The sequence below is a fragment of the Mytilus edulis genome, chromosome 8 (genome assembly GCF_963676685.1).
Source record: "Mytilus edulis chromosome 8, xbMytEdul2.2, whole genome shotgun sequence".
NCBI classification, from domain to species: domain Eukaryota; kingdom Metazoa; phylum Mollusca; class Bivalvia; order Mytilida; family Mytilidae; genus Mytilus; species Mytilus edulis.
This window is the reverse complement of record NC_092351.1, coordinates 54,434,438-54,458,617: the sequence shown is the minus strand read 5'-3', so window position 1 is coordinate 54,458,617 and position 24,180 is coordinate 54,434,438. Positions and strand designations below refer to the sequence as shown.

The 24,180-nt window shown below is 32.1% G+C and overlaps 1 protein-coding gene across 1 annotated transcript in view; it reads left to right on the top strand.

Moving 5' to 3' along the window:
• Nucleotides 1–24,180, top strand: part of LOC139485895 (gem-associated protein 5-like) — a 178,831-nt gene that overhangs the window by 96,886 nt on the left and 57,765 nt on the right. The window contains exon 18 of the mRNA XM_071270551.1: nt 6,017–6,121. Within this exon, the coding sequence (XP_071126652.1) occupies nt 6,017–6,121 (105 nt within the window). The remainder of the gene's footprint in view (nt 1–6,016; nt 6,122–24,180) is intronic.

Genomic DNA, 24,180 nt, shown 5'->3' with positions numbered 1-24,180 from the left:
GCATATCAAAGAAGCCCAAGAATTCAATTTTTTGTTAAAATCAAACTTAGATTTGTTTTTGTTAGAAAGGGGGGGGGGGGGGGGGAGGTGGCTTTTACTCGAATGAAATTGACCCTTTGGACTTTAATGTAGACCAATATGAAAACGGGACCAAAAATTAAGAATCTACATACACAGTTAGATTTGGCATATCAAAGAACCCCAAGTATTCAATTTTTGATGAAATCAAACAAAGTTTAATTTTGGACCCCAATTTGGACCAACTTGAAAACTGGGTCAATAATAAAAAATCTAAGTACATTTTTAGATTCAGCATATCAAAGAACCCCAAGGATTCAATTTTTGTTAAAATTAAACTAAGTTTAATTTTGGACCCTTTGGACCTTAATGTAGACCAATTTGAAAAAGGGACCAAAAATTAAGAATCTACATACACAGTTTGAATTGGCATATCAAAGAACCCCAAGTATTCAATTTTTAATGAAATCAAACAAAGTTTAATTTTGGACCCTTTGGGCCTCTTATTCCTAAACTGTTGGGACCAAAACTCCCAAAATCAATCCCAACCTTCCTTTTATGGTCATAAACCTTGTGTTTATATTTCATAGATTTCTATTTACTTATACTAAAGTTATGGTGCGAAAACCAAGAAAAATGCTTATTTGGGCCCCTTTTTGGCCCCTAATTCCTAAACTGTTGGGATCTCAACTCCCAAAATCAATCCTTCCTTTTGTGTTCATAAACCTTGTGTTTAAATTTCATTGATTTCTATTTACTTATACTAAAGTTGTGCGAAAACCAAGAATAATGCTTATTTGGGCGCTTTTTTAGTCGTATAAAAACACCTGTAAAGTTAATTGATTATCTTTGAAATAAAGATTTTCTCATTAACCTTGAACTTTTTATTGTACTTTCTTAAAATAAAGTCGTTTCTTTAAATATTTCTAAAAAAAGATAAGTTTGTTTACCTAATATGCAAGAAAATGTGACTAAAATAGATTCAATCAGGATCAAGGAATCTTCTTTGATCATGAATTTCTCAGTAAATCAGAACATAAAAGAACTCAATCAGTCTCCCCTGTAATGTAGAATCAACATACTATTGTATTGGTTATGTTAGACATATTTGATTATGTTGTTAATGTCAAAGAAGAAGTTGCATTAAACTCGGAAGTAAACAAAATGGCTTAAATTTTGAGTCTTAGACGTGCGAAAATTACATCTTCGTGGAATTATATAACAGTTGATGCCTTTTAATGAGATAAAATTTATTTTGATATACTTACAAAAGATTTTTGTCAGACCAGTGCAAACTTTATTTGTTTATTTCCTTTTGCATTTCAAAAATTTCATTTAAGATATATTTTTTTCATGGTTTTCAAGGAAGAAAACTAACGGCCTTATTTATGTAAAAAAATAAACGAAAAACAAATATGTAACACTTTCAATGATTTAGTTGTACCATGACACTAAAAGTTCAGTAGGTATCATATATCACTCAGTTAGACTCTGGCTAGCTATAGAGATCAACCAAAAAGACCCCAAAAATACTATTTCTGCTTCTACTCAAGTCTAGCAATTTGAAGCATTTATAGGATGAAAATATTTCTACCCCCAGATCCCCCCTCCCCCACTCTCCCACCTGTTGTCTGCAAAATTATGTAATTCAGTAATAGTTGAATTAAAAGGGGTGGATGGTATATTTTCCCTCACAGAATCTCTATCTGTTTATTATAGGGGAAGGGAGGGAGTGTTTTAATTTTGTTGTTGAAAAATTGCCATTGGTCTAACTTAGACAGTTAAATGTGTAAATCTGTTTACCTAAAATTACCATGTTATCAAAATAGAAACAGCATGTGATAAGACAATATATGTATATTGTCACGCAAGTATATTTGTACTCCTTTGGTTTTTTTCGTAAAATGTCTGATTGCGTGACAAAATAAATTTTGAAAAAGCAATAACATGTGTAAAAGACTATTTGTATTGCTTCTGAAATTCGGTTAAATCTGTCATTGCGTCGTTGATTACATTATGGATTACACTAAATGATTTATACTAAAAGTGCACACAACATAAATATTTTATTTACTTTCTTAAATCGGTTTTATGAAGCTATATGACTGGACATTACCTCACGCTTATTGAAAAGTATGAAATTAATTGTTTCTATCATGCTATATTGAGAGAGAGAAAAAAAATATGTTAGCTGTTATATTTTAATGGTAACTTTGTGAAAGAAATGTAGCAATAAACAGAAAATTTGTCAGTTTATTTATATTTTATAGCCAGAACAAAATTGATTGAAAAATTCAATAATAAACAGAATTTTTAATACTTCTTAGAATAGAGTTCCAATTATTTCAAATGGAAATGAATTTCTGAAGCTTCCTACATTATGATTGAAATATTTTTTTTTTATTCCTCTAAATTGCAATTGAAACTAGAATGATTTTTTTTTATAAAATTGTATTACAAAAGCAAGGGGTATTAAATTTAATTTAAATTAGCAAATAAATAACTTAAAGTGCATGGCTCATGCTGCAGCCAATTAGGGAGCTACCATTTGATTTTTATGGGGGGGCTAGGATGAAATTTGAAAAAAATAGGCAGGACAGGAGTTTTGAGTAAAAAAAAAGGCAGGATGAGACACTTGCAAAAAAAAAAAGTCAGTACGACAATTTAGGTAAAAAAAAGTCAGGATGAACTATAAAAAAAAAAGGCAGGACCGAACAGAGTGAAAAATAAAAAGGCAGGACAGAGATTACAACTAAAAAAAAATGAAGGACAAAATTTTTCATCCTACCCCCTCCCCCCCCCCCCCCCCCCCCCCCATAAAAATCAAATGGTAGCTCCCTTATTTATCGAAATATTGTAATACACACTGGTGACCTTTCACCCTCAGCTTTGAGGGCTATGTATTTAAATTTCCCAGCAAAAGCTATATTTTTTTGAATTTTCATCTTTTCAGAATTCCATACTTTGTTTTGAGTCTAAAAATATTGCTTATTCAGCAACATTATTTACAAAATAATCTTACAATTTATTGCACTTTTGTGCTTAGCTAACTGAAGTCGGGTATTACTGACGAAAGCAAAATTTGTTTTGGCTTTTGTTACTTAAGGATTTGAAAATAGATTTTCTGTTTCAAAAAGAAGAAAAAAAGTTTATTGATTCATGACAGAAATAGACGTAGTGGGATGTTAATTTCAGTACAAAATAGATGTACTTATAGAATTAGATGAGGATAAACGAGATTTGGTGGGGGAAAACAAATGACTTAGAATGAACATATTTGTCATACATAAAAAACTATAAAGCAAACAGTGATCTGTTTTTCGACCTTGAATCTATAATTGTAATAAGATATCAGATTTGAAATGATCAATTGGAAGCTATCATTTCCTTCTTATTGGTGTAAGGCCAACTTAAATTAAATTTATGTTTCACTTGCAAGTCATCTTTGTAATTTATTCAAGGTTCCAGAACCGAAAAGATAGAGATAAATGAACAACACAATATTTGCCTTGTTTTCGAGGATGGGAATTTTTTTTAAATTTTTGTTCCAAATTTCAATTGTCACTTAAGGAAGGTAAGAAAAGGTGTATAATCATGCTTAAACAAGCTTTATATTTTACCCAATTCTGACAATAATGCTCTTGTTATTGCCATGCACAAGGCACCATGTCAGATTGGTCACAGTTGACGATGGGTAACCAAATTAGATTTTGGCATGCTTACCATGGTCATAAAGGTAGAAAACCATGGTTGTCAAACTGACCATGGTCATAAAGGTAGAAAACCATGGTTGTCAAACTGACCATGGTCAACTACTAGTGATTTGAGCCTGGTCAACCATGGTCATAAAGGTAGAAAACCATGGTTGTCAGTTTGACAACCATGGTTAACCACTTGTGATTTGTGCTTGGTCAACCATGGTCACTAAGATAGAAAACCATGGTTGTCAAACTGACCATGGTCAACTACTAGTGAGTTCACGCATTACAGTATTCAGTGCTGTTGACTGGTTCACATAGCATTACAGTATTCAGTGCTGTTGACTGGTTCACATAGCATTACAGTATTCAGTGCTGTTGACTGGTTCACCAGCATTACAGTATTCAGTGCTGTTGACTGGTTCACATAGCATTACAGTATTCAGTGCTGTTGACTGGTTCACATAGCATTACAGTATTCAGTGCTGTTGACTGGTTCACACAGCATTACAGTATTCAGTGCTGTTGACTGGTTCACATAGCATTACAGTATTCAGTGCTGTTGACTGGTTCACGTAGCATTACAGTATTCAGTGCTGTTGACTGGTTAACATAGCATTACAGTATTCAGTGCTGTTGACTGGTTCACCAGCATTACAGTATTCAGTGCTGTTGACTGGTTCACATAGCATTACAGTATTCAGTGCTGTTGACTGGTTCACATATCATTACAGTATTCAGTGCTGTTGACTGGTTCACACAGCATTACAGTATTCAGTGCTGTTGACTGGTTCACATAGCATTACAGTATTCAGTGCTGTTGACTGGTTCACACAGCATTTCAGTATTCAGTGCTGTTGACTGGTTCACACAGCATTACAGTATTCAGTGCTGTTGACTGGTTCACATAGCATTACAGTATTCAGTGCTGTTGACAGTATTCAGTGCTGTTGACTGGTTCACATAGCATTACAGTATTCAGTGCTGTTGACTGGTTCACATAGCATTACAGTATTCAGTGCTGTTGACTGGTTCACACAGCATTACAGTATTCAGTGCTGTTGACTGGTTCACATATCATTACAGTATTCAGTGCTGTTGACTGGTTCACACATCATTACAGTATTCAGTGCTGTTGACTGGTTCACACATCATTACAGTATTCAGTGCTGTTGACTGGTTCACACATCATTACAGTATTCAGTGCTTCTTGACTGGTTGCATATTATAGTATACTGAATGCTGTTGACTGACAAATACACAATTATGGTATCTGGTACCCAATCTGGGGGACATCTGTTTGGGAAGAATAAATTTGCAACCATTGCCTGTTGGAATAATGTAAATACATTCTGCTGCCATGCCACATTATTAGAGATTTGTAACAGTGCTCTGTATTGAATCTTTGTAATTATCTATCTGATGGGTCTGAGATTGAACAAAACATTACATTTGAAGGAAAAAAATATGCTTCAAGTATTTGTCACTGGATTTTAGTTAACAGCAATCAGACAGTTAATGCAATGAATATACTGAGAGGGGAATCAGGATGTTTGAATATGAGGGTTACATTGAAGAACATTTATATTTAAAAAAAAAATGAAAAAATTATGCTATAAATTGGTATTTTCCAGTCAAAGGAATCTAATACTAATGGCTATAGTTAGAAAATATATTGTTTATTTGTGTATTTCACTAATAAAATTAAGAATGGAAATGGGGAATGTGCCAAAGAGACAATAACCCGACCATAGAGCAGACAATAGCAGAAGGTCACCAACAGGTCTTTACTGCAACGAGAAATTCCCGCACCCGGAGGCGTCCTTCAGCTGGCCCCTAAACAAATATATACTAGTTCAGTGATAATGAACGCAATACTAAACTCCAAATTGTACACAAGAAATTAAAAATAAAAATACATGTAATATACTAATTATTGTAAATATGTAATATAATAACCCTACACTTTTCTGTCATATTTATCCTAATTTATGCAAATATGAATAATAAATGTCTGAAAACAGTAAGGTTGTAATTTATCTCCTATCCTAATGTGAGATTATTTGACAGTTATATGGAATATATAAAAAAATAAAAAAAATAAAATAAAAAAAAAAAACTACTGATAGCATTTTTATAAACAAAAAATATCAAATCGTATTAGAATTACTATTCCATATTGCAATTTGTATAAAGGATACAGCAACTCTATGCTTTTTATTCCATACCTTTAGCATTTCAGTTACATGACATTTTCCTGAACTGCATAGATTTTACAGTAAAATATTGTAATTTTTCAGGTAAATTAACACCTGAAGAGGTTAACGATGTTGAGGGGGAGGAGTGTGCTCATTTGGGATTTTTCCTGGACAGAAAAGCCATGTACAGGTGTCTTAACCTAGAAGGTCAGTATGAATTATCATTTATCAAGTTCTTAGTTCATAATGGGAGATAATTCAACTGTGACAGCTTGGAGAGATTGTTAAGCAATCACACGATTAAGTAAGGGTTGAGATCCATCACTTGTACAACATAAAGATATACAGCAAGGTCATGTTCCAGATTTGTTTACGATGCATGCAGTTGATTCTTATTTATTTTGTCAAATATAAGATGTAGGTCAAACATATGGCATAAATTGAAGGGGAATTGCAAAGAAAACAGGAAATTACATTTGATTTATGTCAAAAGTTGCAAATGATATTTTTAACACCATCAAACATAACCATTTATTACAGAACAACTGGACCTATTTTTTCTTTGCAAGTGGTAAGAAATTTTCAGTGTCAGTAGATCTTTGTAAACATGGTAAAAGGGAGAAGAATATACATACAAAAAAATAACTTTTACTTTTGAATTGTGCATCATGTTACATTCTAATTATTGAAGAAATAATTGTAATCCATTCATCTTTTAGTATATAATTTAATTTTGGATGAACAAGTCTTCTGATTGGCTGACGTCGTTTTGTTTATCATATCATAGACAGAATTTTGTCATGTGACCATAACGTCATCAACATTTTTTCATGATTTACACCAGTTTAAAATGGAATTTAGAATTAAATTATGAGAAATAATTGTAATATTTTGTCAGTCTATTCGAAATAACATAAAAAAATGTGGTGCACACTGTTAAATAACCTGCTACACACGTTATTCAGTGTGCACCACATTTTTTATGTTATTTCTTCATAGACAGAAAAAATATCACAGTCAATTCTTAATTGGTTTAAAAGATTTGGCTAGTTATTGATCAAGATAAGTAAAGGTCGAACTGACTAAGTAGAGAAGTCAGCAATAATTTGTTTTTAAAATTAGCAAAAATGTATTTACAGTTATGTCACTTTCATACAAGAAGCCTACTGAAGAGAAATGAAACAGTGTAATAAACTATTTCTAAAAGAAAGATTATAGAGACAATGCATCTAAGTTACTTTCATTTAATATTAAAGCCAAGATTGCTATGATGTCTGCTAATCGTAATTTACATGCTGGAGGCTTGGGGAATCAGAAGGCATTTTGTATAGAAAACAGAAATAATGGACTCAGACTTTCGAAACTGTAATAGATCCATTTATCAAGAAAATAAATCAAACACAATGCCTCCAAAGAGCAGCAATCATGACAGCTAAGGTTGTAAAAGTGCAAAATTTCCATTTGAAAGCAGTTCTTGGCATTCAGAATAGGTCTAGTCATTTTTTTTCATATCATTACTGTATGTCTCTGCTGAAAATGCAACTAAGATGTAAAGGTAAATAATTAAACATAAATCAATCAGGTACTGTAACTCTGTTTATTGATATATTACACTCCTCCCTAAGTAGAAAATTGGCTTTATGACATCTTAGGAATACCTGAAACATTTCTTGCTCATAATGGCTGATCATGATGAGATATAAATAGTGATTTTACAATCGTAAAGATTAAAACAATAATATATAATTATTTATGAGAAGAGGGGAATTCTCCAACCGATAACAAAGGTATTCTCTCTGGGGTAAAAACCCAAGTTAATTAATTGCTTAAAACAGCCTATTGACTTCTTATCAGAAAATGATTTACTCCTCACTTTTTAGATGCTATCTTAAACAAAATTTGGCATATTGAATCTCTGATTTTGAAGTTTAAAAAATGATATTATTTTTCTTTTTAATTTTCTTTTTAATTGAATAAATAGATGTTTATGTTTTTTAATGTTAAAGTTAATTAATCAATTGCTCTGTAAAACAAGAAGTATGCAATAATGAACTTTTAAAGGTTTTCAACACTTATTTATACTGTCAGAAGATCTTCAACACTGATTTGTGGATTTACACTGATTAACTGTCAGCAGACTTATGACCTTGAATTACTGTCTTAGAAGTTTTTCAACACTGATTTAATGTTTTTTAGGATTTTATCTCTTAGGTTACTGTCAACTCTTTAGTTACTGTCAGTGAAGATTTTCAACACTGATTAACTATGTTTAACACTAATTTACTGTCATTAAGGATTTTCAACACTGATTTACTGTCAGTAATATATGGATTTTCAACACATGACAAAACTTTTTTATGTTAATGGGGGTTTTCAACACTGATTTACTACTGTCAGTAAGGGTTTCAACATTTAATTTCTGTCAAGGAGGGTTTTTAACACTGATTTACTCTCAGTAAGGATTTTCAAAACTGATTTACTGTCATGAAGAGTTTTCAACACTGATTTACTACTGTCAGTAAGGGTTTCAACAATTATTTTCTGTGGAGGAGGCTTTCTTAACACTGATTTACTGTCAGTAAGTATTTTCAACATGGATTGACATTCAGTAAGGGTTTAAACACTTATTTTCAATCAAGGAGGATTTTCAACACTGATTTACTACTGTCATTAATGGTTTCAACATTTATTTTCTGTCAAGAAGGGGGTTTTGAACACTGATTTTACATTCAGTAAGGGTTTAAACACTTATTTTCAATCAAGGAGGATTTTCAACACTGATTTACTACTGTCAGTAATGGTTTCAACATTTTTTTTCTGTCAAGAAGGGGGTTTTGAACACTGATTTACTGTCAAATAAAATTGTTATGCCCCACCCAGGATAGAAGAGGGACATTATGTTCGTTTGTCTGTTCGTTCGTCCGTCTGTCCTGATTCAGGTTTGAGTTTTTGGTCAAGGTAGTTTTTATACGCCCGGGACGGGACGTATTATGGTATACCGTTGTCCGTCCGTCCGTCCATCTGTCCGTCCGTGTGTCCGTCCGTCGTCCACACTTCGGACAATAACTCAAAAACGCTTTCACCAATTTCCAAGAAACTTTGGTGAATTGTTTATATCTATTGACGTAAGCTCCCTTTCGTTTTTTTTTAATTTCAGATTTTAAGTTTTGGATTTATGGGGCTTTATTCATAAAAAAGGGGGGATTTTCAACACTTCGGACAATAACTCAAAAAGGCTTTCACCATTGTCCATGAAACTTTGGTGAATTGTTTATATCTATTGACGTAAGCTCCATTTCGTTTTTTTTTTAATTTCAGATTTTAAGTTTTGGATTTATGGGGCTTTATTCATAAAAAAGGGGGGATTTTCAACACTTCGGACAATAACTCAAAAAGGTTTTCACCAATGTCCATGAAACTTTGGTGAATTGTTTATATCTATTGATGTAAGCTCCATTTCGGTTGTTTTTAATTTCAGATTTTAAGTTTTGGATTTATGGGGCTTTATTCATAAAAAAAGGGGGATTTTTAACACTTCGGACAATAACTCAAAAAGGCTTTCACCAATGTCCATGAAACTTTGGTGATTATATTGTTTATATCTATTGATGTAAGCTCCCTTTCAATTTTTATTGATTTCAGATTTAAAGTTTTGGATTTATGGGGCTTTATTCATAAAAAAAGGGGGATTTTTAACACTTCGGACAATAACTCAAAAAGGCTTTCACCAATGTCCATGAAACTTTGGTGAATTGTTTATATCTATTGATGTAAGCTCCCTTTCAATTTTTATTAATTTCAGATTTTAAGTTTTGGATTTATGGGGCTTTATTCATAAAAAAGGGGGATTTTTAACACTTCGGACAATAACTCAAAAAGGCTTTCACCAATGTCCATGAAACTTTGGTGAATTGTTTATATCTATTGATGTAAGCTCCCTTTCAATTTTTGTTAATTTCAGATTTTAAGTTTTGGATTTATGGGGCTTTATTCATAAAAAAAGGGGGATTTTTAACACTTCGGACAATAACTCAAAAGGCTTTCACCAATTTCCATGAAACTTTGGTGATTATATTGTTTATATCTATTGATGTAAGCTCCCTTTCAACTTTTATAAATTTCAGATTTTACATTTCCGTGTTATGAATTTTTATGCTTAAAAAAGGGGGGATTTTCCAATTTTGGGACAATACATTTAAAGCATAAAAGACAAGTTAAAAGAGCAACGGGCGTATCATGCGCTTAAGCGCAGCCCTTTATTGATGAAGTTGAAATCCAATCAACTTGAAACTTAGTACACATGTTCCTTATGATATGATCTTTCTTATTGTAAAGCCAAATTTAGACTTTTGATCAAAATTTTACTGTCCAACGAACATAGAAAATGATAGTGTAAGTTTCAGGTTATAATTTTTGGTCAAGGTAGTTTTTGATGAAGTTGAAGTCCTATCAACTTGAAACTTGGTATACATGTTCCCTATGATATGATCTTTCTAATTTCAAATCCAAATTAGATTTTTTACCCCCATTTCACGGTCAATTGATAATGATAGTGTGAGTGGGGCATCCATGTTCTTTGGACACATTCTTGTTAACACCTGTGTTTTGTCTGCAGTAATTGAAAACATTATCTACTATTCAGTGGAGCACTTGTCTTCAATGTAACAGCAAGGGTTTATAACTAAATATACAGGCAGATGTTGTGAAAATACCCTGCATTTGTCATGCTGTATGACATATCCCTATAATGGGTCATGTTGAAGGTGGTAATAACCTATTTGTACCATGTGATTTAACAGACATTCAATGTTAATTATTTTAAAAGGTTCAAGCAGGTTTATTATGACATGTTTGCATATAATTATAATAAGTCATTTACACAATTGTTCCAAACTGACTTATTAAAATATCCATATATAATGTAAAGAAAAAAATTTCTTGCAAGATATAAATATTTGCATATGAAATAGCTATTTTTTTACACTTTTTGAAACAATAACAATTAGCAAGAGCAAAAAAAATGATTGTTTGAGAAAAATTAATGAACTATAGAAGTTTCTCTCCGATGGGGCAATCTAGACTAAAACATTTTGTCTTCCATTGGCCACAAACATATACACATTGATGAAAGCTTAACTAAAAGGGTTTTTAGCATATAGAGAGTGGCCTTGGTGGTGAAGCGATGTCAGTGAGTTCTACTACTGTACCACAGATCTGTCAACACTAAGGTCTTGTGTTCAAGTCCCTCACATTGCAGGTGGGTTGGACTCTTTGGAATCTTTGAATTGACTATATATATAGCAAGAATTACAATTTTTTTCTCTGGAAGGTTGTGTTTTCTATGGGCACTTTGGCATTACAACTTCCATATATATAAATCTGACCACCATAAAATAGCAAAAAATGCTGAAAATGCTGTCAAAAATCAATAAGTCTCTTCTAACATGAAGAAAAATGAAACGTTTTAGCTACAGAAATAACTTTTAAAATTAAATTTGCTTATAAATGTGGGCACGATTTTTTATAATATATAACTCTAAATAAATAAACAACAACTTTGCAGTTTGACATTTACTAGTTACTAACAAAAGATCAGTTGACATCGACGGTGTGACGTCGACCTTTGATAAAATGTTACTTCCGAGATGTTGCAGGTCCTGCGGTCTTCTTGATTTCCTTTTATTTATAGCTTCAATTTTTAGATACAAATGGAAAGTCAGTTAGTATGATGAATTCTAAAGAATCATTACTTTTGATAGAATGAGAAAAAAAAAGGAAAGCTGTTATACAAAATTCAATTACATTTGTTTCCACAAAGTACCTTGATTTTAATCTCCTAGCTGTGAAATGAAATCACATGTGTATTTTTTGCCATTCTCCGACAACATAATACAACATTGAAGTTGTAACAAAATGAACTGAGAATGGGTAGAACAAGTCATTTTTCTACTGTGTTTTTCTGAAAAGTGGAAGTTTTACATGTATATAAAATATTCCAAGAATTTGAATTATATATTGTGGCATATGATCCCTATAAGGCCAACTGAAATTAATTAGTAGATTTTTATCCAAAGTTTTGAAAAAAATAGGGCGGGTGGGAAGATTTTATTTTCTAAATTTTATTTTAATATAAACCTTCTTGTGACGTGAACTTCATATATATATATGCAAGTGTTATAATTAGCTTATATCATGTACATGTGTAAACAGGTATAAAGAAGCGTACATAATTTTTCAAATTCTTAAATAATTATCTCTGATTGGCAACAACTGTTCTACATGCAATTGCTACTTTAGAAACCTATTTTCAGTAAACAGTAAAATCATGAAGAAATTCTCTATTCAGTTGGACTACCAACTCCAAATTTATTTTGCTTTCTAAGCGATGGTGTGTAGTCCCCATAAAATTATACATTGCAATGGTATGCTACACAAGTATTATGAATGAAATGAGAACTCAAACAGTGTTGGGAATAGTAGGGTTGGCGCTTTTAAGATTCTGAAGTTAAACAAGACTGAAGCATATATAATTACATTGTAAATCATGAAGTTGTTTAATGACTCTTTTAGAGGTATTTTGTGTTTTTTAAACAAAAACAATACCCATGGGTAAATATAAGGGCTTTCTATACAATGTGCATGATTGCGGACTTTTTGAACTCAATACATAGGGGTTTGTTACAATTGTCGGGTTTACTATCCATACGAACCTCTAAAATACACTAGGGGTTTGTATGTAAAGTAAACCCGGCAATTGAATTGTAACAAACCCCTGTGCTCAATATACGGTCATAGAACTAACAAGTTCTTTTGTCAATTGCTTGAATCCAGCTATATTTTTTTCTACCAATTTGTTCAACGATTCTTGTGCTTTTGCTTTGGAAATCATTCAAAGCCCAAATTTGCTGACACAAAGTCAATGTATTATTAAAAAAAATTGGGGCGGGACGATTTCAGAGGGGCGGGCGGGGATGAAAATCTATCAATTAATTTTAATTGGCCTAACTATGGATAATTGTCTGAAGCAATAATTTTCTCATACTTTCAGTACAAGGTATCTTACTATAATAATGTTAATTTTTTTGTTATATAAAAAAAATTCCAAGAATTTGAATGATATATCATGTAATATTGTGACATTATCCATATAAATATGGATAAATGTCAGAAGCAATTATTTTCCCATACTTTTAGTACTTGGGGAAGTAAGGTATCTCCTTGTGTCTCTCATACATCCTTATCAGGTTATTACTCTGTCTACAAATTCTCTAATGTATAGTCAAGGCCAGTGAAAGTGCTTGGAATTCAGATACTTGTCTTCTGAAATATTTAGTATGTTTGCTAATAATTTGAGTCATGCTTTTGTTCTGTCATCATTGCTATGTTTCATTACATAAGCAATGACATTATTAAAATAGCTATATTTTGTCATTATATAAAGGTTTTTTTTCTTTCTCTGATGTGCTCATCAATTTTTGTTAAGTCTACAAATTCATTTATGTATAGCCTGGAGTCCAGTGAAGGTGATACTCTTCTTAAGCAGTGTGTAAGTTTGCTAATGATTTGAGTTATGTTTATGTTCCGTCACCATTGCTATGTTTTATTCCATTATCGAAGCCGTTATTTAAATAGCTATATTTTTTTCATTATATAAAGGTAAAGTTCTTGCATCTCTCTGAAGTCCTCTTCAATTTTTGTCCTGTCTACAAATTCTCTTTTACAGAATTGCCAAGGTCGTTCAAATGTTTTTGAATTGATTAATTTAAGGTGTCTCTGGAAATAGTAACTATATGTTCTGCTAATGATCAGAGCCTTAAATATGTTGTGTCATTATTGCTATGTTTCATTCTGTTTAGTGAAGACATTATTAAAATAGCTATACTTTGTCATTATATCAAGGTTAATTCCTTGTGTCTCTCTGAAGTCCTTATTAATTTTTGTTTTGTCTACATGAATTCTCTTAAGAATTGCCAGGGTCAGATTTTGAAATTGAAAGTTGTCTCCAGAAATAGCTACTATATTTAATGCTCTTCTAATGATCTGAGCCTTAAATAATATGTTCTGTCATTATTTCCTGTTTTGTTTCATTAGTGTTACCAGGTATTAAAATAGCTATATTCTGTTATTATATAAAGGTAAATTACTTTCATCTCTCTGAAGTCCTAATCAATTTTTGATCTCTGTCTACAAATTCTCTTTTAAGTATAAGAGCCAAGGTCAGTAAAAACATGCTGGAACGAATACTGTCTACTGTAATAGTTTGTAACTTTGCTAATAATTTGTGCTTGTTTTTGTTCTGTCATATTTGCTATGTTTTATTCCATTAGCGGAACATGTTTAAAAATTAAAAATATTTTGGTTTGCCCAAATCCTACCCAAAGGTTGAGACAGTAGGTAGGTAGGTAGGCATTTTCTTTTTCTTTTTCAATGAAAAGAAATTATAGTATCAATGGTTTATAAGTCTTCATGGCTATCTGATTAAAAAAAAACTTCTTCAAATCAGGACAATAAAAGATTTTGAGTAGGCAGCTTTTTTCTGGGTAGGTAGCATTTGGACAAACAAACCTATTTTTTTATGGCCTTACCTGTATTTGAATAGCTATATTCTGTTATTATATAAAAGTAAATTTCTTGTGTCTCTTTGAAGTCATCATCAATTTTAATTTGTCTATAAATTCTTTTAAGAATTGCCAAGGTAGCTAAAATGTTTTAGAATTGAAAGTTGTCTCCAGAAATAGTTACTATATGTTCTGCTAATAATCTGAGCCTTAAATATGTTTTGTCATTATTTCTATGTTTCATTCCATTAGCAGAAGATACTTTCAATATTCTATATTCAGTCATTATATATCAAGGAAAATTTCTTATGTCTCTCTGAGATCTTCATCAATTTTTACAAATTCTCTCATATATCATATGGCCACGGTCAGTAAAAATGTGTTGGTATTGATACTAATATGTCTTCTGAAATAGGTTGTACATTTGCTAATGATCTGAGCTGTGAATATATTTTCTTCTGCTCTAAGCAAACTGTATAAATGAAATGGTCATATTTTAGAATTTTATATAAGACAAATTCTGAAGCAGTGTCTCTCTAGAGTCCTCATCAATTTTTGTTCCGTCTACAAATTTTCCTAAGTATGACCAAGGTGTAAAAATGTGTCGGAATTGATGCTTGTCTCCAGGAATAGTTATTATGTTTGCTAATGATTGAGCCCTGTCATTGTCACATTCCATCATTATTATGATATAGGTACATTTTTTGTGTGTCTTAAGTTTTCATCAGTTTTTTGTTCAGTCTACAAGTCCTCATTTGTATAGCCATGTGTTTTAATAACCATTCTTGTTTTCTAAAAGAGTTTTCAAGTTTTGTCAATGAATGTGAGCTGTGAATGATTTTGCAGACTGTCATCTGATTGCTTATATCGCTTCTCCATTAGTGGACAACTGTAATACCACATCTTCCTAATGTCTAATATAAAATAAATGGTCTCATCTGTCAGTATATAATAATAGATTATCGTTGATCATCTCAATGAGAAAGGCAATCGAAATTGAGATGACCAATGATAATCTGTTTATCGCTATTTTACTATGACGGCGTTGTCAATTTCATGTCAATTTCGTTAGCAACGCTACGTGGCTCCTTACGTAGTTTCTAGCAATAAAGTTTCCATCTCAAGGGAGTAGCATGATATGATAATTATCACAAAAATTATCAAAGGAAAAATGCACAAAATAGCGATAAAGGTATTAAATTCCTTTGTCTCTGAAGTCTTTTTCAAATTTTCTTTATGGCCAAGGTTAGTTTAAATGTTTTGGAGTTCAGGAGGAGTGAGTCTTGTTTTATAAAAGAGTTTGTAAGATTTATCAATGATGTGAGCTTTGAATGTGTTTGCAAAGTGTCAGCTGATTACTTATATTGCTTCTCTCCATTAGTGGACAATATGAATTAAATGGTCTTATTCAGTCAGTATATAAGTAAATTCCTTTTGTCTCTCTTCAACTCCACATCATTTTTTTCAAATTCTCTCATGTACATGATGTATGGCCAAAGTTAGTTGAAAAGTTTTATGGAAGTCGGTCTTGTCTTCTTAAAGAGTGTAAATTTTGTCAATGATGTGAGTTGTGAATGTGTTTGCAGTGTCATCTGATTGCTTACTATATTGCATCCTTCCATTAGTGGACAATATGAATTAAAGGTCTTTAATATTCAGTCCTTCTATAAAAGTAAATTCCTTTTGTTTCTCTTCAAGTTTTCATCAATTTTCTCTTGATATTCTTTAATATGTATGGCCAAGGTTAGTAAAAATATATGCCAATGTGCCATATTCATTTTTTTTTTTTTAAATAGTTTGAATTATTGCTTTAATATTGCTTCTTAAGGATGTTTGCTCTTCCATTTTTTTTATTTTTTTGTCAGATTTTCGGAATCCTCTGGTTTTATCTATGTATTGTCATTAAAAAAAATTTGCCCACTAAACCCTACTTTTCTTTTTATAATTTTATTATATAAAGTTTAAAAAGCCATTTAGTTACTTTAATTATATACTATCAATTTATAATAGCTTTTTAAAAAGCTTGTTATTTTTAAACAGAGTTGAGCGAACATCCTTAAATCCATTAGTGGACAATATAAACAAAATGGTCTTAATTCAGTCAGCTTTGAAATGTTAATTCCAAATACCGCATGATGGGTGTAAAACATAAGAAAAAATAAATGTGCATATAAACTGTTCAAAATAATATTTTCAAAGTTGCAATTTGTACATTATTTTTTTTTTCAGCTACAATTAAATCAGATTGTATAAGAAAATTAGCTTTCAAATTAGTTATTATTAAGGTGGTTCTCAGCGCTTAATTTACCAAGAAAGATCTTACTTTAAAAGCTTTTCTCTGTGTTATGAATGAAAGGTCAAATTTTATTGTTTTCATCCTTGAAACAATTATTTTATGATGATTATATAACTACATTAATAAAAAATATGCATTAGCCCTTTTGAACAAATGTTGTTTGACATGCCTTTCAGATATGCATGTTTGATAAATACTAACATGTGTAGGAATATATGCATAGGCGTTATAGAAAATATTAAAATTAAAAAAATGATGAATTATTATGTATTTTATTCATGCTTTTCAAGAACACGCCTGTTCAAAATGAATTAAATATTCTATATTTGATTTTCAGAGCATGTTTATATTTTACTTTTAGGTGTAAAAAGTTGTTGATATGACCCTAATTCAAAAATGTGTGTCTTTTAGTGACTTATGAAACCTTGAATTGAAGTCCTGGAATCAGATTACTGTGCTGAAATATTACTGAAAATATTGAAATAGGGAATGAAAAGTTCCTTTAGTTTTATTTTTTTAAAGAAAATATGCTGCAAGGTTAGTTGTGGAATTTGATGAAAATAGAGGGAAGGAGTTACAAGAAATGAACTGAAATTTGGCCCGAATAGAAATATAAAGCCATTTAGAGGTCAAGTAGATGATCATCAATGAAAGAACATGTCTATGTGGTATGTCCAACTCTAAATCAAGGAAGATGTGGTATGATTGCCAATGAGACAACTCTACAGGAGTGACCAAATAACACAGAAGTTAACAACTATAGGTCAACATATCCCCTTCAATAACGAGCATAATCCTTACTGTATTGAAAGCTACAAAAGATCCAAAAATGACAAATAATTCAAACATGGAAACTTAAACACCCTGATAAATGTGCAAGGCAAATAAAAATAAAATAAAAAAATATGTTATACACATGCTATCAACAACCTTAAATTACACCCTCCTGACTTTGGGACAGGCACATAGTGCTCCCATTGACTCCAAATCATCCCCTAATCTCAATCAGTGGCACAACAGCACAAAACAGAGTACACATGTACATAACAATAAAAGAAAAACAAATATGATAAATAGTAAACAAAAAACTATGACATCTAAAAAGGTTTCTGTCTTGAAACAGACACACAAAGATTACATTATAATGCCTGGTTAAACTAGGGTTGAAAATGCACATTGTAACTATGGTAACAGCTGGATGGTTTTTTTTACACATTCTTGTTTTCATCAGTTTAACTGAAGTCTTGTTGACCTTTGTGTTAGAGGATGACTAGGTTTGACTGTTATTGTTGAACTTTGAATTAGAAGATGACTGGGTTAGTCTGTTATTGTTGAACTTTGAGTTAGAGAATGACTTGGTTAGCATGTTATTGTTGAACTTTGAGTTAGAAGATGACTGGGTTTGCCTGTTAGTGTTAACCTTTGGTTAGAAGATGACTGGGTTAGTCAGACTGTTAGTGTTAACCTTTGAGTTAGAGGATCACTGGGTTAGCATGTTTATAAATTGTTGAACTTTGAGTTAGAAGATGACTGGGTTTGCCTGTTAGTGTTAACCTTTGAGTTAGAGGATGACTGGGTTAGTCGGACTGTTATTGTTGAACTGAGTTAGAAGATGACTGAGTTAGTCTGTTAGTGTTGACCTTTGAGTTAGAGGATCACTGGGTTAGTCAGACTGTTATTGTTGAACTGAGTTAGAAGATGACTGAGTTAGTCTGTTAGTGTTGACCTTTGAGTTAGAGGATCACTGGGTTAGTCAGACTGTTATTGTTGAACCGAGTTAGAAGATGACTGGGTTTGCCTGTTAGTGTTAACCTTTGAGTTAGAGGATCACTGGGTTAGTCAGACTGTTATTGTTGAACTTTGAGTTAGAGGATCACTGGGTTAGTCAGACTGTTATTGTTAACCTTTGAGTTAGAGGATGACTGGGTGTACCTGTTAGTGTTAACCTTTGAGTTAAAGGATGACTGGGTTAGTCAGACTGTTATTGTTAACCTTTGAGTTAGAGGATGACTGGGTTTGCCTGTTAGTATTAACCTTTGAGTTAGAGGATCACTGGGTTAGTCAGACTGTTATTGTTGAACTGAGTTAGAAGATGACTGAGTTAGCCTGTTAGTGTTTAACTTTGAGTTAGAGGATGACTGGGTTATAAAAAAGAAGATGTGGTATGACAACTCACTGTCCACAAGAGACCAAAAATGACACAGACATTAACAACAATAGGTCACCATACAGCCTTCTACAATGAGCAAAGCCCATACCGCATAGTCAGTTAGCCTGTTATTGTTGAACTTTGAGTTAGAAGATGACTGGGTTTGCCTGTTAGTGTTGACCTTTGTGTTAGATGATCACTGGGTTAATATGTTATTGTTAACCTTTGAGTTATATGATCATTGGGTTTGCCTGTTAATGTTAACCTTTGAGTTAGAAGATCACTAGGTTTGCCTGTAATTGTTAACCATTGAGTTCGAGGATGACTGGGTCAGTCTGTTAGTGTTAACCTTTGAGTTAGAGGATGATTGGGTCAGCCTGTTAGTGTTAACCTTTGAGTTAGGGGATGACTGGGTGTGCCTGTTAGTGTTAACCTTTGAGTTAGAGAATGACTGGGTCAGTCTGTTAGTGTTAACCTTCGAGTTAGAGGATCACTGGGTTTGCCTGTTATTGTTAACCTTTGAGTTTGAGGATTACTGGCTTTGCCTGTTATTGTTAACCATTGAGTTCCAGGATCACTGGGTTTGCCTGTTATTGTTAACCATTGAGTTCCAGGATCACTGGGTTTGCCTGTTAGTGTTAACCATTGAGTTCCAGGATCACTGGGTTTGCCTGTTATTGTTGACCTTTGAGTTAGAGGATCACTGGGTTTGCCTATTAGTGTTAACCTTTGAGTTGGAGGATCATTGATCACTGGGGGCGCCTGTTATTGTTAACCTTTGAGTTAGAGGATCACTGGGTTTACCTGTTATTGTTAACCTTTGAGTTAGAGGATCACTGGGTTTGCCTGTTATTGTTGACCTTTGAGTTAGAGGATCACTGGGGGCGCCTGTTATTGTTAACCTTTGAGTTAGAGGATCACTGGGTTTAGCTGTTATTGTAGACCTTTGAATTAGAGGATGACTGTTAATGTTGACCTTTGTAAGAATATAGTATCAACAATAAATTAGATAATACTACTTTATATTTTACTTCTTACCTAATAAATCTATGAAAATGCCAAATTAACTACTAAAAAACAAATATAAACATAGTATATTATAAAATAAATAAATTTCCATTTCTTTTGAACCCATACACCTCCCATATACCATTGACAGTATTTTTTACAGTCAATTACCTTAATATCACTCAAAAGACAATAAAATGATATTTTATATGGCCATTTTATATTGTTTGACTTATTGATCAATCGTTATTTTAAAAACATGTCCTCGGAATTATAATATAGGCAAATTTATTATTATTGTGGTAAATGTCCTAGGTATTTTAAAGAAAGAACATTTATTTGATTGTATAATAGAAATTTTTGTTGGTTTGACTAACCCTTTTATTTAATAAGTAAATTTATGTATCTGAAGGAATGCAAATATTAGTTTTAATATACTAGGGTTAATTTTTAGCTCACCTTTCCTAAAAGGAAATGTGAGCTTTTCTCATCACTTGGCGTCCATCGTCGTTGTCTGTCGTCGTTAACAATTTTTCAAACATCTTCTCCTCTGAAACTACTGAATGGATTTGGATGAAACTTAGCATGATTGTTCCTTAGATTATCCTGCACAAAGTTTGTGTGTTCGATTCTTGATCCATCAAAAAACATGGCCGCCGTTACTTAAAATAGAACATAGGGGTCAAATGCAGTTTTTGCCTTATATCTCAAAAACTAAAGCATTTAAAGCAAATCTGACATGGGGTAAAAATGTTCATTAGGTCAAGATCTATCAGCCCTGAAATTTTCAGATGAATCAAACTTAATTGGTAATTTTAAGGAAATTTTGCAGTTTTTGGTCATTATCTTGAATATTATTATAGATAAAGATAAACTGTAAACAGCAAAAATGATCAGCAAAGTAAGATCTACAAATAAGTTAATATGACCAAAATTGTCAATTGACCCCTTAAGGGGTTATTGTCCTTTAATGACAATTTTTCACAATTTGTTCATCATATTTGCTAACTTTAAAAAATCTTCTCCTCTAAAACTACTCAAACAAATTCAACCAAACTTCATTTGAATGATCAGTAGGGTGTATAAAATAAAGTTTGTGTTTTATTTTCTATTTCGTCAAAAAACATGGCCCAAGGCATTGTTTACCAGGTGAGCGATTCAGGCTCTTGAGAGCCTCTTGTTTTAGACTTAGAGTGTCTCCGGTTTTATTTTCAAGGATCCAGTCATGTAAACAATTAATGGAAGGTAAAAAATTCAAGTTTTCTTTACTTGCAAATATTGTGCAAAATACAATCATTCTTATTTAATTGTCTCCCAAAGTAGAACAAAAAATTTGCAATATTTGGGTGCAATCAACAGTTTTTTTCTATGACGTCACATTTTGAGGGACCATGCATAAGTGACCCTTAGTGGTGGACTGATTAATAAAGATACTTGTATAAAACTAGATATCACTGGAATCAGAATGTTCTCTAGTTTATAATGAAATAAAAATAATGTGTACTTTTAATATATTAAAAATATTCCATCCAATGAACATGGGGGAAAAAAGGTCTAATTTGAACATAAAAAACTTGAAACCTGGTCATGTGCACACCCATGAAGACATGATCCATGCACATTTTACATAATCAAAACTGTATGAAATTTGTAGGTTTTTACCTGGCCTTTCAAAAAAATCTTGTTTCAGGGTACGGTTTCCTGCTCCGAAAAGAGCTACAGTGGCTGCAAATAAGTTTTCAATTTTCACTGCCAAAAAAACAGGTTGTTTACAGTGTTGTCTCAACACATGTAAAGTTAATATAATTTTTAAAATTATTTCAATCATTCAACCTGTTTTAATTCAAAGCTAATTAACTAATTTTTACAATCAAATACAAAAAACATGATACTTTTTCACCAATTGAGTAAATAAACAGGGGTTTCCCTCCATGGTTATTTTTAGTCGGGGAATAACCCCTAGTTTTTTATACAAAACTGTTTATAGCACCCTTAAGGCAAAACTTTATATGCGATATATTAAAATTTCTTAGCTTTTCTGAATCTGTACACTATACCGATTAAAATGATGTCTGACTTTAAGGATTGTGACCACGAATAGTGAAAATACAGCTCTTTTTTCATGTCGCGTAGTTCTGGCATATTGGCCAGTGGCAAACAGTTTAACCAGCAAACTCCAAACATTTCCTGTATCTCATTTTCATCAGTTTTACAAAGAAAATAAATCATAAAATAGGGTTTCTTTTGAATAAATAGAATAAAAACTATGAAATAAGCATGAATAAAGTTACTTTAAATATATTTTGTCCCTAGTATTATGTGAACTAAGTTATAGCTGAGTTGAGAAAAATATGGAAATAGTGTTTTTCTTAGGGATGGCACTTGTACCTTTATGACTTTAAAAAGTACCAAATATATAATATGATGAATTAAAATTTATGTCACACTGATCAGAAATACAGGTCAAAGTAGAAAAAATCTACACTTTGCATGTGCAACTTTTGGTTCCAAATATATGAGAGATTGAATAAAATATCATGACGTCACAAAAAGTTGAAAAAAGCTTCAATATTCGCGCAGAGTCTGGTTTTCTTATTTCTGGTTGCTATGTACAAATCTGTAATATTTGCATTAAATATACCAAACTGATGCTTTTAAATTAAAGTATACGTGCCGTACAATATTTTTCAGAATTGTTTTACTCCATTCGCGTACACATTTCTATGCGAAAACATCACTATAATATATATTTGTCCCTTTAAGGGTGCAATCAACAGTTTTTTTCTATGACGTCACATTTTGAGGGACCATGCATAAGTGACCCTTAGTGGTGGACTGATTAATAAAGAATAATACTTGTATAAAACTAGATATCACTGGAACATACCTGCCAACTTTTCAAAATGCCCATGGGGGTTTTGCGTGCAAGAGGGCTCTTGTAGTCCTATAAAACCTTCAAGGGGGCCTTCAAATGTATTTTAATGTTGTTTTTTGGCTTCTTCATACTTTAAATAGCCCATAGCAATTGTAAAACTACTGTTTTGTTTAAAATTGTTGACAAAAATGTTCTTACAAAATTTCCATTTGAGAGCTTCCATGGGGGAAATCCCCCGCAAATAGTGACAGTTGGCAGGTATGCTGGAATCAGAATGTTCTCTAGTTTATAATGAAATAAAAATAATGTGTACTTTTAATATATTAAAAATATTCCATCCAATGAACATGGGGAAAAAAGGTCTAATTTGAACATAAAAAACTTGAAACCTGGTCATGTGCACACCCATGAAGACATGATCCATGCACATTTTACATAATCAAAACTGTATGAAATTTGTAGGTTTTTACCTGGCCTTTCAAAAAAATCTTGTTTCAGGGTACGGTTTCCTGCTCCGAAAAGAGCTACAGTGGCTGCAAATAAGTTTTCAATTTTCACTGCCAAAAAAACAGGTTGTTTACAGTGTTGTCTCCCCTCAAAACATGTAAAGTTAATATAATTTTTAAAATTATTGCAATCATTCAACCTGTTTTAATTCAAAGCTAATTAACTAATTTTTACAATCAAATACAAAAAAAACATGATACTTTTTCACCAATTGAGTAAATAAACAGGGGTTTCCCTCCATGGTTATTTTTAGTCGGGGAATAACCCCTAGTTTTTTATACGAAACTGTTTATAGCACCCTTTAGTATCTATATTTATATAGTTGGGCTTACTAAGTAATGGGCTCTGGGCTTTATCCTCATTTTATTGTAGGGCTCCACTGGTGGGGATGCGCACTGAGCTCTTGTGGGAGGGACCAGGTTCATAATTCTGGCTCCAAGTTCAAATGAAAATTATGTTGGAACCTGTGTTATTTCCCCAATATCGAGTGGTTTAAAAGAGGGATTGCCTCATCTTTGAGCCTTACAAGCTGAGGGCCTTCTAATGGAATAGTCATTACAAGTTGGTTCTATGAAAATATATATCTATATATTTCATTGGCAGACCCATGATTTTCATATAAAAGGGAGCATAATTTCAGAAATTGTACATAAATTATATTGGGGGACAACTTTTGTTTTTTTTATCAAAGGAGGGTAAATGCCCTCTACGCCCCTGGATCTGCCTATGTATGTAAATCTATGCATATTAATTTGGAAGATGGTTGGACAATTAATTAATAAATTGAAAAATTTAAAGTTGTACCATTCTTATTAATCTATTTTAAAAGCCTTATAAAAATTAACAAAGATGCATTTCTCAACAACAAAACAC